General features: G+C 32.7%; 1 protein-coding gene across 1 annotated transcript in view; it reads left to right on the top strand.

Annotated features, from left to right (window-relative positions):
- The window catches only part of LOC105343653 (fibropellin-3), a 31801-nt gene extending 15192 nt beyond the window's left edge, over positions 1–16609 (top strand). The window contains exons 9-11 of the mRNA XM_066086601.1: positions 15542–15652; positions 15825–15915; positions 16123–16609. Coding sequence (XP_065942673.1) covers positions 15542–15652; positions 15825–15915; positions 16123–16372 — 452 coding nt within the window. The 3' untranslated portion in view covers positions 16373–16609. The remainder of the gene's footprint in view (positions 1–15541; positions 15653–15824; positions 15916–16122) is intronic.
- The last annotated feature ends 434 nt before the right edge of the window (positions 16610–17043 follow it).

Genomic DNA, 17043 nt, shown 5'->3' with positions numbered 1-17043 from the left:
TGGTAGGGCACAGGTGCAAAGACCAACTCTCTGTTCCCTTAAAAATAGGAGTACAGGATGTATGAGGGCCAAAGGGTATTAACAAATGCATTAACCACCACTGACAAATCGTGAGGAAACAAATTTACACCGGATGAATATAGGGTAGGATGTGGGGTAAAATGTGAGTTTGCTGTACTTCCTGAAGATTTCATCACATTAGAATCAAAAGCCATGAGGTCCAATGAATGAGGTCCAAATTGCCTTTCAACACACTGCCATGAACCAATATTCAAACACGCACTTTAACTAAGACTACATGAAGGTAAATCTGCCTCATTCAAATCTGAGGGTATATATTGCATGTGCAGATCACGATTACAAGAAGTCGCCAACTGAAATATATGTTTTGTTATGTTCAAAGATCTACCCCGTCCTCCTTGATTGTTCTAAACACTCAGAACTGCAACATTATCTACCAGTAAGTCAACCCTTGAATCTCTAATTACTTCTTCTACTGACTCCAAGACCTGAAGGACTGCCTCAGTTTCCTTCAAATAAATAAGCCTACTGTCGTTTGTCTACAAAAAATCTCCAAGTTCAATCTTTTCCCCCTGAAAATAAACTACTGCCCCATACTTGTAGCCAGAAGCATACTTGCTTATGACTCTCTGACCTCCACTTTGAGTAACCCTTCCATAGGTCTAAGAAACGCCAGTACTTATATTTTTTTTATTTTTATAACCCCACATGAAATTGCATTATTAACTTCCCCGCAGTACAATTTAGCTCCTGGAATTGCAAAACCCATCGAAACACACTTGCCTGCAAAACGCTGGAAAGTGCGAATAGAAATCTTACTGCCTGCCACAAGTGACTCTCTTAACTCTCTGAACTTAAACTTTTTATCCTCTGGCAAGATATAAGCTTACTTTATGGAATTTAACAAAAATCCAAGGAACCGTACACATTGTTGGGGTTCCAGGCATGATTTTTCAAGTGATTTTGTGTAACCTAATAATGTTAAAATTTGAAGTAGAGCGTATATCACCCTAAAATATTCCTTTGCTTCCAAGTCATTAGTGCCCTCTGATGGGTCAGTTATCATCAAACGGTCATCAATATACTGAGTTGTTATTAGATTCAATTTTCTAAGATAAGATGTAATTGGCATTCCAACAGTTTGATAAACATATGGTGAGGCCTTCCATTCTAAAGGCAAAACTGTGTAAACCATGATAAATCCACTAAATTCAATCCCAAAGAAAGTCTGTGAATTTTCTGACAAAGCATTGTGTTCATAGTCTGACTTTTTATCATATGTTGACATCCATGCCTTTGAATCTATCAACCTTTGAACATCACTTAAAGTTTCAAGACGAAACGGAGAATCTTTTATCCACAAATTTAAGTACCTTCCATCCAAACATAACAGTGGTTAATATGGCTCTACCAACAACGGCATCACAACCCTAGGCATGTTACATTCACCAATCTTCCTTAGAACTTTTATGGCTCCTGACCTTATTTTCTCAAACAAAATCTGGCATGCAAATTCTTTGTGATCCCTTCAAATAACACTATTTTCTAAGAAAACACTTAGAGGTATCATACTGTCATAAGAAAGACCTTTAAAATTGCCTTTGGAATGTGAAAAGAATTCCATAACATAAACACCTTGTGTAAGCCACATACTTATTTTAAACTAAATACACTCCTTACTCAAACATCATTCCAATGATCCAAATTATGATGTATCTGATCTGACATATATAATTTTGGGTCACGCAACGGTAAATTGTTAATGTCAAAATCAACTCCTTGAAGAACAGGCTCAGCTGTAAGATGTTTGGTTTCAAATTCCATGACATACATTTTCTCAAAATGTTTTAACTATCTCATCAATGTAAAAGTACAAATAAACACGAAAGTGATGAAATACTGTGTTTATAAATCTCAAAATGTTGAGAATAACATCTTCACAAAGAAATGTGGGAAATTCACAACCAAAGTAATTCCTAACATTGCAATGTTGAAAGCACTAAACATTGGAGACCCCCTATAATCTATCTGACTAATAACCCATACTTTCCAAAGGAAATTCTCTACTTTCTCTTCGCTTGTTTCATAAGTTCACAATATCTTACATAGTGGCTTGATGATTCACAAAATAAGCATGTGCCCCTGTCCATACTCTGCTTCCTAAAAGGCATCCCTTGACCCTGGGGTCTGACTGACCTATACATGTATCCCCCTTCATATTGAGGTGCATATGAATAAGGATGAGGAAATCCAATTGAATACATGGGCATTGGTGGGTACATATTTCCTAAAAAGATTCTTGTTTTAGTGGCTGAATATCAAAAAGTGTTATTCCTCTTAACTTCAGAAATCCAACCCTCCTTTAAGCACTTTTTATGGCTTTAGTAACTGTACCTGCAACCCCCCCCCCCCCGCGAACCGTTAAACATAAATTTCCCATGTTAATCTTGCCATGCATCCTACTACATTGTATATACAGTTCTTCATACACATCCATGTCTTCGTGGTTCACTTTCCTAGCTAACCTAGATAATTCATCTAAACTTAATAAAATCAATGCTTCACTGGGCTGGGATTGGGTACAGAGAACTTTAATCTTGTCCTTCACCTGCTGAATCTGTGTACCATCCTTGTCCTTGACTTCAGTTGTTGAATCTTGTACCTTCCTACGTTTTCCACCATTTCAATCCTAAAATGCACAAATCACTAGATTATGATTATTATCATAACAAGTAATACCTCAATGAAAAGAATATTCTTTTGATGAAAAACATAATCCGTTTATTAAGAGTACCTATTCTTTGTCTGTTGCCATCCTTGAATTCGAAGTAGGTCCTTGCTCTTGATCTTCCGTCGTTGCTGACGAGTGACCTAATTCTGGATCATGCAAATCCTGTCCTTCTGGTTGTCCTTTCTCATTAGCATGTAATATGCAGAAATGCTGTAGTAACTTTTCAAAATCCTCATCATTTAGGTCCATCCCTATCATTTTAAATTATTTTAATTCAATTAAATCAGAGACATAAATAACAGAGATTGTCAACTGATCGAAATCTCGCGCTCCGTATTGTAAAATATTCCCAATCCAAATCAGTATATCTTTCTAAAAAACAATTATATCGAAATCTGAACAGCTAAAACATATTACCAAAACATCAAACATTTCATATTTCCATGAGTTTGTGTCATATAAACAATGTTCAAAGAGGGATTTGGAAGGCAGTTGGCTACCCGTCGTCAAAGATTTCGCCGATGTTTTATAGCTGGCCAATATATTTTCTATATAATTTGCTTTTTTTTCAATTTTTTTGTTTCAAAATTGTCTAAAATCTATGCACATTTTACATTAAAACAATAGACTTTTAGTTTAAGATCATTATCTCACTTTACTAATATGTATTTCTCAAATTAAGGTTGGTCCCGTAACATTTTTCAACAACACAACACGCTAATGGCGGAGTTGCCAATCTCTGTTATTTATGTCTCTGAATTAAATGGCATCACTTGTTCTTAAACTTCTGTAATTATTAATTAAAGATTTAAGAGCTATTACACTGTAATATCAGAAATATCATTTATTCATACATGACAGAACTTTTTTATATTGTAAAAAATAAAACCTGTACCGGCCAGTTCCAGTAACTCAATCCCATTTTCCCCAGTTAAATCCCCACTACAGCCTTCAAAACATCCTCATTTATAGACATATTTTCGGTAAGCATTGCAAAAGAAATTCTATAGTCTGTCCCAAGATATTTTTGCCGCATATTTTCTTGAATTTTTCGATATTTATAAATACAGACAATGTTCATACAGAGTGCATAACGTCTGCATCTTCTTGAAAACCCCGGCGACACTACATCCAACACAGTAGCTAAATGATAGTAAATCCAAGATAGTAACAACCTTTTCATCCGTTCCTACAAAAACGCCTTGTTTCTAAAATTCATGCAATAATTGACATTGCTCGATCTGCCACAGTGTGTGGTTTGCGCATGTGCGATGTTATAACATACACAGAAAAACGGTCTACAATTATCGAGGAATTTCGACGTATCTGCGCCTGGAATTCAGTCAGTTGAAAAATTCTTAATTAAAACGATAAAGGATACCATATCTCAAAATTTTGATCATTGGCCTCATATAAGTTTTATGCCTGCAGAATAACGCCAATATACCTAGTTTAATGCCATAAATGTTTTAGTATTGTCATCATCAGTTGTTTGCTAAATTGAATCTAAAAGGGTAGGAATTTGAAAACTGTTAGAGGAAATTCGGACTGGAATATTTATAAAAATTGTAAATGAAAACTTAATGCTTTGTGTCTGTTTGGTGCCACTGCCACTCATAAACTGTATTCAGTTTAGAAAGACTTTAGCAATTTGTATTATTTCCACAATTAAGAAAATCTCAATCATAGTGTAAAAATTGTTAGCAATTTTTCTTAAATTTATTAAAAAAAATATAAAAAAAATTGGAAAACTGTAATTGCAAAACAATTTCAAGCTCGTCAAATTATCGAAGATTGCAAATGTTGTGACAAAGTAGTATGTTTTCGTAAGTCGAACTTATTGTGACAACGTAGCGATCCATCGTTAAGACACACACTGGATTATATTCGCAAGATATTGTACAAATGTGTTTCATTTTCCTATTTATAAACGCAATCTAACAAATTATTTTAAATTTTCATCGTTGAATTTCATGTAATATCCTTTTGATGGACTATTTCTGTCAAAGAAATTTTTAAGCTTATAACAAGTTTGTAAAAAAAAAGTGAGATTCAGGTAGGTATAAATAAATTATTTTGTGTGCATATTTTAAAATGCATTATTTAATTAAATATAAAAGATGAAGAACGGGTTGATTAACCCCAAAAGTATGATAGCCTGTGATTTATAGTCAAAGAGGCTCAAAGGGCTAGTGGCTATAATAGATTTTAAACAAAATGAAAAATTCTAATGAGAAAACATTAATAATGGAAAAGTGCATTCACCTGACATGAATGGGATTTAACAAAAGGAAGAAAACTGTTTTATATAAAAACAATCTTAACACGAGTAGCTGATTGATGCTGTTTACCTTACATAATTATTCCGCAATTGTGTATGCGTTTCCTTTAAGGAAGGATTTTCTCATACCGGTATTTGTTGTATAAAAAGGAAAATTGTTTGTATGCCAAGTTGTTGAATTGTAAGAATGACAGGAAAAAATATATTTTAATTTCATAACGCATAAATCTAGTACTAGGAATACACAATAACAATGTACATAAGTAAAAAAAATATTGAACAGAAATTTAAACAAAACAGACTTCTTCCTCAACAATGCATGGTGGCATATTTATCCAAAATTAATGTGTATAAGAAATATCAATTAAAAACTTAAGCTGAACAATGTTAAATAGTGAAATAGATATGTGATTTTTTTATGGAAAAAACCCAAATGGGTTTGGGGTCTTGAATAGGAAATTACCAGACTGTGAGACATCAAGATTGTAAAAAAATCATTTATAAAAGTTTGCTGAACATTATTATTAATGCTTAAAGAAAGTACGACACAAAGTAAAACACCTCTATACATATTCACGTACATATACAATGTACAGTATATAGATCTAGATGATACATTAAAGAAAATTTTTAAAAATTGCCATGCGTTATGTAAATCCAGGAAGTTTATTAAAATGAACATCGTTACTCGCCAAACTTTGTGTACTTAAGGAAGAAAATATTATAAAAAAAAATTAAATAAAATAATGATATTTTGCCAAATGTTAGGTAATTCAGATCTTATTTGATAGATTTTAAAAATGATATATTTGGACCGATATAAAAACTGGCAGTATTGTTATAAATCTTATTTAGAGAAATCAACTACCAAACATGTATTTCCTTTCCTTATTTGTAGTAGCATCATCTTCCATAATGCTATCTATCAAAGTTTTTGGCTATCCGCTCATTCAATTTTATCCTTTTGGCCTGACTGCAGGAGACAGCAGTTTACCAGCCAATGATGATGGATCTACCTCAAGTATTCCGATATCTGTACCATTTCCATTCTTTGGGCCATCGTTTAGTTTCATCTATGTAAGTATATTTATACTGCATGTTTGTGTAAAGGATATTTCTATAAACTATATTGTGAGCGAAATTAGTGTTAAGCGTGTTACAGTAATGAAATAAAAATATAATTTTACTAATTTAAAATCAAATACTGTTACAGTGCAAATTATTAAATTAATCTCAATTATCATCCAATTATAAACTTACATGTAAAACATTTTTACTGTTCAAACTGATTAAATATCGTGATAGTATTTCATAGAAATAAATCCATTTTTAATTCAGGTAAATAACAACGGTGATGTTACATTTGATAGTTCATTGACGCAGTATTACGCACAAGAATTTCCAATAAATGGATCGCATAAAATGATAGCCCCATTTTGGACAGACATAAGTACTTTACAAGGAGGGTTTCTTTGGTACCGATCAACAACGGATTTCTCCATTTTAAGCTAGGAACAAACATAATTCGTACTGCATTTCCTAGTTTTGTAACTTTCTCCGCCAACTGGATGATGGTCGTAACATGGGAAGAAGTTGCTGCATATGGCTGCTCGGATACCGGTACAATAACCTATCAGCAGGTAAAATATATGAATAATAAAATTAACTAATTGTATGATATTATATATTAAATGTACGGAAGTTGTCCTAAAATACCTTAGACTAGGCTAATTAGTAATTGCTTTGAAGTTATTTAGCGTAACTACATGTATACTAAACTGTTTCGGTCACTTTGCAGTGCTATTATGATTGTTTATTCTTATCTTATATTACAGCTGTGTACATGCATTGAATATGAATTATTTTTTGAAAAATAATTTTAGTATGTTAGTGTTTGTTGCACCAGACAGCGCAACATATTAATGAACGACGTAAAAAATTACAGCCACAACGTCTTTGTTGATCAGCACGTCATTGAAATATAATTATTAAGGCATCTGAACATGTAGGTTAAAACATTTTAATAAGGTTTTCAATACAATTTTGAAATATGATTGGATAAAAAAAGCAAATTATTAGAATGCCCAAAAACGTATATTCATTGACATCAGGTAAAAAAAAGTGTTAGTATACAAAAATTGTCCTTTTAGGTCATCAACACGGAAGTCGTTTAAAAAACACTATTCTTATTCCTTTTTAAAAGATTCTCCGTTACATGTATGTTCAATGCACCTGTTATGTCGATCAATCTACATTTGTTACACATTTGGAAACTATGTCTGATCCAATCGGGCGAGGACTCGTAACGTTTACGTTTCAATTCATCCAAATCCGAAAATCGTTGACCTCACAGCTTAGCCTTCAGATAAAGAAACAGAGCAAAATCTATCGATGCCAAGTGGACTATATGGCGGGTGGCTTATTCTGCTGATTCCGAGTAAGCAAGTCGAGTTCTAGTTTTGTCTGCCTTGCTGTGGGGCTCGTTGCATTATCTTGGTGATAAATTTCATTTTCTTATTTGCGGAAAATATAGGGGTTTTTTCGCATGTGCATGCATAAGGCCCTGTCTCAAAATGTTCTCTCAAACCTCATGTATTAAACCCTCATAACACGCCATAAAATCTTCCCAAATTGATTCATGACTAAGATTTTTATGGGAAATCCAGCAAGATTTCAAGATCCTTATCAATATATGTTTTTTTTGTATTTTAAAAAACGTCCAGTTTTTACTTTATTCAGCGATCAAACTTTCTGTAGGACAAATGTAATTCTGTCATTTTGACATTGTGCAATCTCTCAATATTTTACATTAAAAACGCACAATTAGCGTATTTAAAGTTAACCAACTGTGATAGAATATATTTTTTTTCCAAAAATTTTGGTTTAAAAAATTTTAAGTATGTGAAAGATTCATTTCTCCATGACTTAAATTTACGGGAAAACGCCGCTTGTCTACGGTATTTTGGGACAACCCTCGTATACCTACACTGTACTTATTTTGTATGGCAAACCCTCTGAAAATAGTGGCTGCCAAGAGGGACAATAAATCAAATATCGTCCGAATCAGTAGAAAGGTATTATATTATACCAAAGAATTCGAACCTTTAATTCGGCGATGAAGGGTTTTTACTAGTAAAGAAGCTGGATTATCGGGCTTTGAATTTACCTTGGCGATTGTGATACCGGTAAAACTAGGGGAGTAGTAAGACTAAATGCGGGGTTAATGAACGATGCCGCTGAATAGTTTTGATGATTTTTCACAAAAGTAATCTAGATAAGATGGCAACTTTATTCATCATTATTTAAAATCAATAAAAACAAACATTTATGATTACCTTTTCTGTCATATGAATTTGTTCAATGAGATGTAACGTGGACAAAATATCATTAAACTTTTTTACATGTCGTGTTGATTGAATTACCTTTATATTTTTAGAGGAACACATTCCAGCTTGTTTTAATCACGAACGGGGTTCATTCATTTGTTGAATTCAACTATAACAAAATAACATGGACAAAATTTACTCAGGTAAACTAGTAGATATTTTTTCTTGTAGTATTATTCTGCTTTGTACAAATACATTTGTTTTGGGGATTTGTAAGAGGAGTAGTTTTCGTTTTCATTTTACCCTTTTGTCGTCGTCGTCGTTGTCTTAAACTTTTCACATTATAATCTTCTTCTCAATAACCACTGGGCAAATTTCAACTAAATTTGGCACAAAACACCACTAGGTGAAGGGAATTCATGTTTGTTCAAATGAAGGGCCATGCCCTCTTTAAAGGGGAGATATTTGAGAATTATTGAAAATTTGTTAGTATTTTTCAAAAATCTTCGTCTCAAAAACTATTCGGTCTGAAAAGCTTAAACGTGTGGGAAGACATCCTCAGGTGTAGATTCAAGTTTGTTCAAATCATGGTCCCCGGGGGAAGAATGGGGCCACAATTGGGGGATCAAGTTTTACATAGGAATATATAGAGAACATCTTTAAAACTCTTCTTCTTAAAAACTATCAGGCCAGAAAAGCTCAAATTAAAATGGGAGCATCCTCAGATAGTGTTGATTCAAGTTTGTTCAAATCATGGTCCCCAGGGGTAGGGAGGGGCCACAATTGGGGGAACAAGTTTTTCATAGAAATATTTAGAGAAAATCTTTAAAAAACTTCTTCTCAAAAACTATCATGTGAGAAAAGCTCAAATTAAAATGGAAGCATCCTCAGGTAGTGTTGATTCAAGTTTGTTCAAATCATGGTCCCCGGGGGTAGGGTGGGGCCACAATAGGGGGATCAAGTTTTACCTAGGAATATATAGAGAACATCTTTAAAAATCTTCTTCTCAAAAACTATTAGGCCAGGAAAGCTCAAATTTGAGTGGATTATCCTCTGATAGTGTAGATTCAAATTTGTTCAAATCATGGACCCCGGGGGTAGGGAGGGGCCACAATTGGGGGATCAAGTTTTACATAGGAATATATAGAGAACATCTTTAAAAAAAATTGTTTCAAAAACTATTTGGCCAAGAAAGCTCAAATTGGCGTGCAACCATCCTCAGATAATGTAGATTCAAGTTTGTTCAAATAATGGTCCCTGGGGCTGGAGATAGGGCGGGGCCACAATGGAGAATAAATTTTTATATAGAGAGAAAATATTTTAAAATCTTCCTCTCAAAACTATTAGGCCAGGAAAGCCCAAATTTGAGTGGAAGCAAACCCATAAATAATAGTCCAGGGGTAAGGTAAGGCCACAATAGGGGATGAATTTTTACATATGAATATATAGAGAAAATCTAACAAAAGGGGCTTAGTATTTACCAAAAAAAGAGGTGGATAAAAATTGGCGGATTTAATTTTTTTTTTTAGCAAGATCTACTGTACTTAGTTGTCAAGATAGTTTGATACTGTAATGCTAATTTGATCAGAATTACGGCAATTATTGCTCAGGTGAGCGATGTGGCCCCTGTGCCTCTTGTTTTCAAATGATGCGATTATATACCCCATGTTCTCTACGAATATAGTTAAATTCAACAATCTAATTTGACTATAATAGTAAACAATGGCAAATGACAGTAAAATACGGTGTATTACTATATAAATGGGTGCCATGTTGAACGACAAATAGTAATGTATTTGAACTTGACCGTAACATCATTTTTTTATATAATTATATCTTTGCGGGTTTTTTGTTTTCATACTAGGTTGGGTTCAATGCTGGCGATGGAACACATTATTACTCTGTTTCTGGGTTCAAACAGACAGGATGTTAAATCTCCCTCAAATGTCAAACATTGGTGTTCCTGGCCAGTTTGTCTTCAGGGTTGATGCAAGAGCGAATCCAGGTGAGTACATTCCTTTTCAGTTTGTTTTCAAGATAGAAAACAGTGAGATAACTACTTCAGGTAATTGCTCAATAAATATTGCATTTTTAAGTGCTAACTTTTACAGGTGTTTAAGGAAGGAGTCTTTCCGTCATCAATCATTCTTCTAATAATAAGAAATTCATTGAATTTTTACACAGTAAAGCAGATTATATAACCCAATGATTTTATCAGTTTAATCAAATTTCAACTCCTTGTTTTTGCATGAAGGTCAGGTCAAGGTCATTACCTTTTTCCTTAACTTAAAGGATGATGAAAATAAATGTAGTTCTTTGCTTTTAAGTAGACATATGTTTAATAAATGAAGATTCTATTCTTCAATGAAATGATAGAATATCAGAATGTCTACCAGCTTATTCTACTAAATTGGAATAAATATTGAAACTAAAATTGATATTGCATAGCCCGCATTTCCTCTAATTTTCGTAAATTTTGAAGATATTTTGATTTTTTTTTATGCTATCAATATTATGATATTTCTGATTTTTCCCATATTATGAAGACTTTATATAAAGATATAAACTGACGGAAAAGCTAATATATTGACTATTAAATAAGAGAGAAAAACTTACTTTAGTGATTTTTTTCACGCAAATCAATGTATAGAATGGGCTCTTTAAAAGCTTAAAAAAATGTATTTTGATAGGCAAACATAGTCCTTGTTAGATTCTAAACATTGATTACTATTTCTATGCCAAAGATATACGATAGTTAATTAGAAAGAAAAATATACTATTTTGATTTTCTTTCATATTGATTTAATGGACAATTGTCCATTAAATCAATATGAAAGGAAATCAAAATAAAATAGTATATTAATTAAATTTACGTTGGACAAGTCAAAAACCAACAAAAGACTCCTTCCTCAACCAACAATTCCTATGCACATGTAACAAGTGCTTAGAGAAGGTGTGGAAAAGAAAGACTATACAATGTCAGTTAAGCAAGAAAGGTCTTTATGGAAGAAAAATTAAATTAGATATAATGAAAATACAATGCTTAAAGTACAGTATTTGAGTAAGCTATTTTCTTTAATTTGCACATTATTGTGTGAGTTTAAGCATATATACATAGAATCGGTTCAAACGAACATTTTCATTACATGTTTACATACTATCCAGGATAAACGGGAGTTAAATGTGAACTTGGTCAGCGATTGTTAACCTCATACTTTAGTTTATTTAACTGTTTTAACAAACAGTTCAATTAGAAACCCGAAAATGTGTTAAAAGTTTAAAGTGGTATTGAACCCTCAACTTCAAATGTTCAACAGGCACGTAGAATCGTTTTTGAAAGGGGGGCCAGACTCATCCAAAAAATCTTGACAAGCAAATAAAAAAAAAAAAAGGGGGGGGGTGTTTGACTTCCAAAATTTTCAAAATCCTAATCTTGGGGGGGGGGGGGGGGGCTTGGCTTGTGATATCTTCACATAATTGTACATTTCTCCATTTCTAACATAAACACAGCATATATGCTTTACAAGGTAGAAATTTAGCTTTATTTAGTGACATACATGAAGTATTAACGAATCGTGTAAGCAAATTTATATTTCATGATAAAAACATAGCTGAAAATCTAACGATCCGTAGTTATAGTCTGCTCTGATGACAAATTCGAGTTGGCATGTCATATGTCAACCCAAAGTTACAAGCCTACAGCTATTCATATATAAATGTATCATCATGTATACATATAAAAGGATTTTCCGGGATAAATATTCGTCAATCCTAGACCAGTTCTCCCCATAGGTTTCCGGGACATTGTCTGAAATTTGTCTGCTCGTTTCGATAAAAATGGAATGAATTTGATCTGCTTCCCGCATTAACTTTTGACTTTGGCCATTCCGCTAACTTTCCTTTACTACTTTTTCTGACAAGATCTAAATCCAACAAAGAATAACCTGGCTACCAGTAACACGGATAAATGCAAGGGTTGGTAAACAGCTATGGGGGGAGTAAATGAAATAACGATCGATTATAGAAGAAATAAGGGAATGTAATTGATGTGCAAGGTGGAGTTAATTTGAAAACTAATGAGAAGCGAAGTGATTCACTCTCAATAGTAACCGGGTACAGATACACTAAGGAATAAGAAAGCCCTTGTCCGATTTAAGCACTATCCAATAAAAAAGTTATTCATGTACAAATCATGGTAAATCCCCTCCCCAGTCATTAAATGGGATTAAAATGGGGATTTTCTTTTAAGGCATACGTGCACTCTTTAAATGTTTTGAGTATTGTGAAAGCATCAATTTGTGACACAAAGTGTAGGACAATTTACAATCAGACAAGATATTTTATACTTGGTAATTTGCTTTACTTATAAATGACCTTACTTAATGCATCAAAAAGCAAAATACTTTTTGAATTATTTCGATAAAGTATGGTAAAGATTTATTATTACAATGGTTTTAACAATATAAATGTATCCATTTCTAAATAGCATCATATTAACCTTTCAAACATAATGATCTTTTTTAAATCGGTTATCAGGGCCATGTGCATTTATGTGGATTTGGTTTGTTTACACGGAAACATCCTCAAGCTGATAAAACAGATCGCACTGTGCCAAACACCATGTGCATATCAGGAACAATATTTATATAGTGTCGAACTATGCCAAACTTAGTATTACTTACATTGCATTGGATAAATAGATAACCATTTTCACTTCCTTTTCCTTAAAGCAAAAATATAAAAAGCACCAAATATTGAACTGAATTCAAAATCAGAAATTCGACAATTAACGATGCTTTTCGTATTCACATTCGTAGTAACATTATCTGCACTAATGCAGACCACTATCATATCTGGCTATCCTCTAAGTCAGTTTTACCCGCCAATGATGATAGGTCTTCTCCTAGTATTCCTATATCTGTTCCATTTCCTTTCTTTGGGTGATCATACAGTTCCGTCCATGTGAGTATAGTATAACAACTATGTTAGAATGTGGAGAAACGATAGATACCATTTTAAACAAAGAAGTAATCATTAGACAAGTGACAGGTTTTTTAACAGTAAAGACAAGTTTATGGTTTAGCACAGTGTACGGTAATTATTCAATTTAGAAGTATTTCAAAAAACCCTGCAAACAAAGTTGGGGGGTATATAGAAATACCTTGTCCGTCCGTCCGTCTGTCTGTTCAATTCGTGTCCGGTCCATATCTATTTTATGGGGAAACATTGGAAGTTCTCAGTTCACACAAAGATTGCTTATGGCCTAATAGTGTGTCATGAACCTGACCCAAGGTCATTTGGGCAAGGCCAAGGTCGCTGCACAGGCAGAAATGTGCAAAATTCATGCCCAGTCCATATCTCTCTAATGGACAATATTTGAAGTTCTTGATTGACATCAGGATTGCATATAGCGTGAGGGTGTGTCATGACCTTGACCTAAGGTCAATTAAAGAAGTTATGGTCATTGTTAAAAAAAAATTGGGCTCAGTATACATGTACCAATTATTCAATATGTTTATATTAAATGGCTGCTTGAAATCTGAAATTTTGTTTGATTTGAGTCATGTGTGTTAACATAAGGATGCAAATGTCCTCATGCATTAACAGTTAACTTGAACTAAAATGGAATTTAAAGAATAGAAATTGGTTTGTGTACTCATATTAGCATTAACAGTTTTGAAAAATAGAGCAGTTGTTATTTATAGAAAATGGACGATGAAATAGATTCATCCAATATTTTCTATAATAGAAAAAATACAAGAGTTTTGATTTTTTCTTAGCGGGGGTTATCAATTGTGAGCTTGCTCACAGTACTTCTAATTAATTTGTATATTACTTTCTTGCAGAAATCGATGAATGTCAGAGTTCACCTTGCATCCATGGAAGCTGTTTAAACCACCTAAATCACTACAATTGTCACTGTGAGCCGGGGTACACTGGATATAACTGCCAAACAGGTAAGTGCGTCTCTCATTTTTTATAGGTTATCTTCTTACAAGTAGATAAAATGATAAATGAGTGTTTGGTTTTCTTTTAAAGACATCGATGAGTGTTCCAGCTCGCCCTGTGTTCATGGTACCTGTTTAGATCGCGTCAATGCAACTGTTTGCCTGGATATACAGGGAGGCTCTGTGAAATCGGTAGGTAGACCGCAAGTAATGTTATATAGCTTGTACAACAGTTAAATGTATTGAAGTTTTTATAATCACCATAAATTTGTTCTCTGAATGTAAAATAGAAATTGATATTTATCGATTGAAGAACAAAAGAGCTACATTGAGTAATATATTAGAGGTAAAGATAAAAGGAAATCGATTTGTTTATTCATGTCCGATATTTCAGATTTGCCTAATCATATAACAATGCGTTCATCCTTGAAAAACTTAAAAATAATAACTTGAATGAGCAGTTCTTACATACATGTATATTAGTTAAAACAAATTGTGTTATTCTCCCCTGCAGATATCGATGAGTGTCAAAGTTCACCATGCATCAACGGAAATTGTACAAATAACATTAACTTCTACACTTGCCAATGTTTTGCAGGATTTCCTGAAACGAATTGTAAAATAGGTCTGTATTTTAAAACATATGGCTATCGATCTAGTTTGATTTTTATTCTTATTTTTTGTCAGTGTGTTCAAAAACACATCCCTTAAATGTTCAAGATCTAAAACAAACTGTTTACATTTATTTACAGGTAAGGATAGTTAAAAAACCTTTGTAAAATGAACTTTTGTTACCGGCATGTACATTGGTACTCTAGAACCAGCAATATTTGACATCGAGAACATATAAATAAGCTCTTCACAATAGACAGATTGCTCTCAATACTATTTGATATTATTTCAAGCAACAATTTAAAATAGTTTCTTTCCTGAAAATGAAATGAACAACATAAACTACATATATATAACATTTTTCCCTAAATGTCCTTCCACAGATATAGACGAATGTGCAATCTCCCCTTGTGTGCATGGAAACTGTACGGACCAGGTCAATGGTTATGTATGTGAGTGCATTCCTGGTTATACCGGAGTTATGTGTGAAACAGGTATATAGCTTATGACATTCTCGTCATTTTTGTACATGATGGCTTGAAAAGTTTTAAAAATAGAAACGAGAAACCTTTAAAGTCGTATGATTCCTATCAATGATCTTTATCGTCCTATATCCTTTCAGAAATAAATGAATGTGAAAGTTCGCCATGCAGTCATGGCGTATGCCATGATGAAATAAATGCTTACCAATGTGTCTGTGATACAGGTTACTATGGGAGACAGTGTTCATACTGTAAGTAAAGTTAAAGTTTAATCTATTAACTTTGAAACGAGTTTCTAGAACATATTTTGCTTTAAAATTAGTTAAATGTATTTATAAAAAAAAGAGTGATTCTATTTGACACACATATGTAAAACTTAAATTCAATTCCTTTCTCATTTGTTTTCTTTGTTTTCAATTGTAGTCGATGTCCTCTATTTATGGCCGCTGCTTGTAGGATTGCTACTATTGCTTCTTTCAATTTTGTTATTGTTTCTGTGGAAAAGATGGGAGAGGTACGTACAAATTTATTGTCTGTGTTTTTTTTTTCTTATATGATAAAGTGAGTAGCATACGTATTATGAATTATATAATCACTTATCATAGAAAATCTAACATAAAAGGAATATGCTATTATAATTATTGAGTAATTCTCTTTCTGAAATAAAAATGCCATAGACATACCGATTTTGAAAAATAATTAAAGATGTTGTTTTCTTAAGACACTACTCGGGAGAAGAAGAGTCTGGGCTTCTTGCATTTAGTGATATAACACTAGGACCTGGTAAAGCAGATTTCCAATCTTCTCCACATGTAAATAAAACAAAAATTTTGATTCCCGTAAAAGAAGGTGTTGGGTTTTTTCTGAAGATAAACCGTTCGTTAACCTCATCAAACTTTGTAAAATTGGTAGAGAAAGTAAAAATGTCAGCCAACAGAGTTTTAGACAAAATTGACATCGTTAAGGGCTAACAAAGTAACAATAAAAGACTGTGAAGTAAATACAATATCTTGAGCAATATACATCAGTTTTAAAATAAATTCTCGAAAAATTTGTGATATTCTTCCAATACTGTAATTTAATTACAGAATAATTTTCATTCGTCATTATACGTGTGTTTACTGTGTGATTTCGTACAATGTAAGCAATGATATGATAACTTTATAGAAAGCAATCGCTCAATGTGAATTTCCAAATTAAAAATTATCGATGTTGTATGCATAAATACTTCTTAAATTTTGTAATGTTATGTATATTGTTATATGCATAAATAATTCTTAAATTTTGTAATGTTATGTATATCATGTATTTTTATTTATTTATTTATTTATTTATTTATCTATCTATATTTTTTTATATATTTATGATTATTTTTCTGTTTAAGATACATGTATAACTGTATGGTATATACTGTGATGTATATCTGCTTCGAGATTTTATTATCTATTGTGTAATACAATGTGACCAGTCCGTTTTTGTGTACCATTATTCATGAATATGTTCAGTTTGTTACACCTTTCTTCTTAAACATAATTAAATGGTCTGATTATAAAGGAGTTGTACTATATTTTGGTAAACATAGCACTTTCAATAAGCTTCTTAAATCAAATGCACATATTTGTGTCAAATTGGTTACGAATTT

This window comes from Magallana gigas, chromosome 6 (assembly GCF_963853765.1).
Source record: "Magallana gigas chromosome 6, xbMagGiga1.1, whole genome shotgun sequence".
Classification (NCBI taxonomy): Eukaryota; Metazoa; Mollusca; class Bivalvia; order Ostreida; family Ostreidae; genus Magallana; species Magallana gigas.
This window is presented reverse-complemented; position numbering and strand designations above follow the sequence as displayed.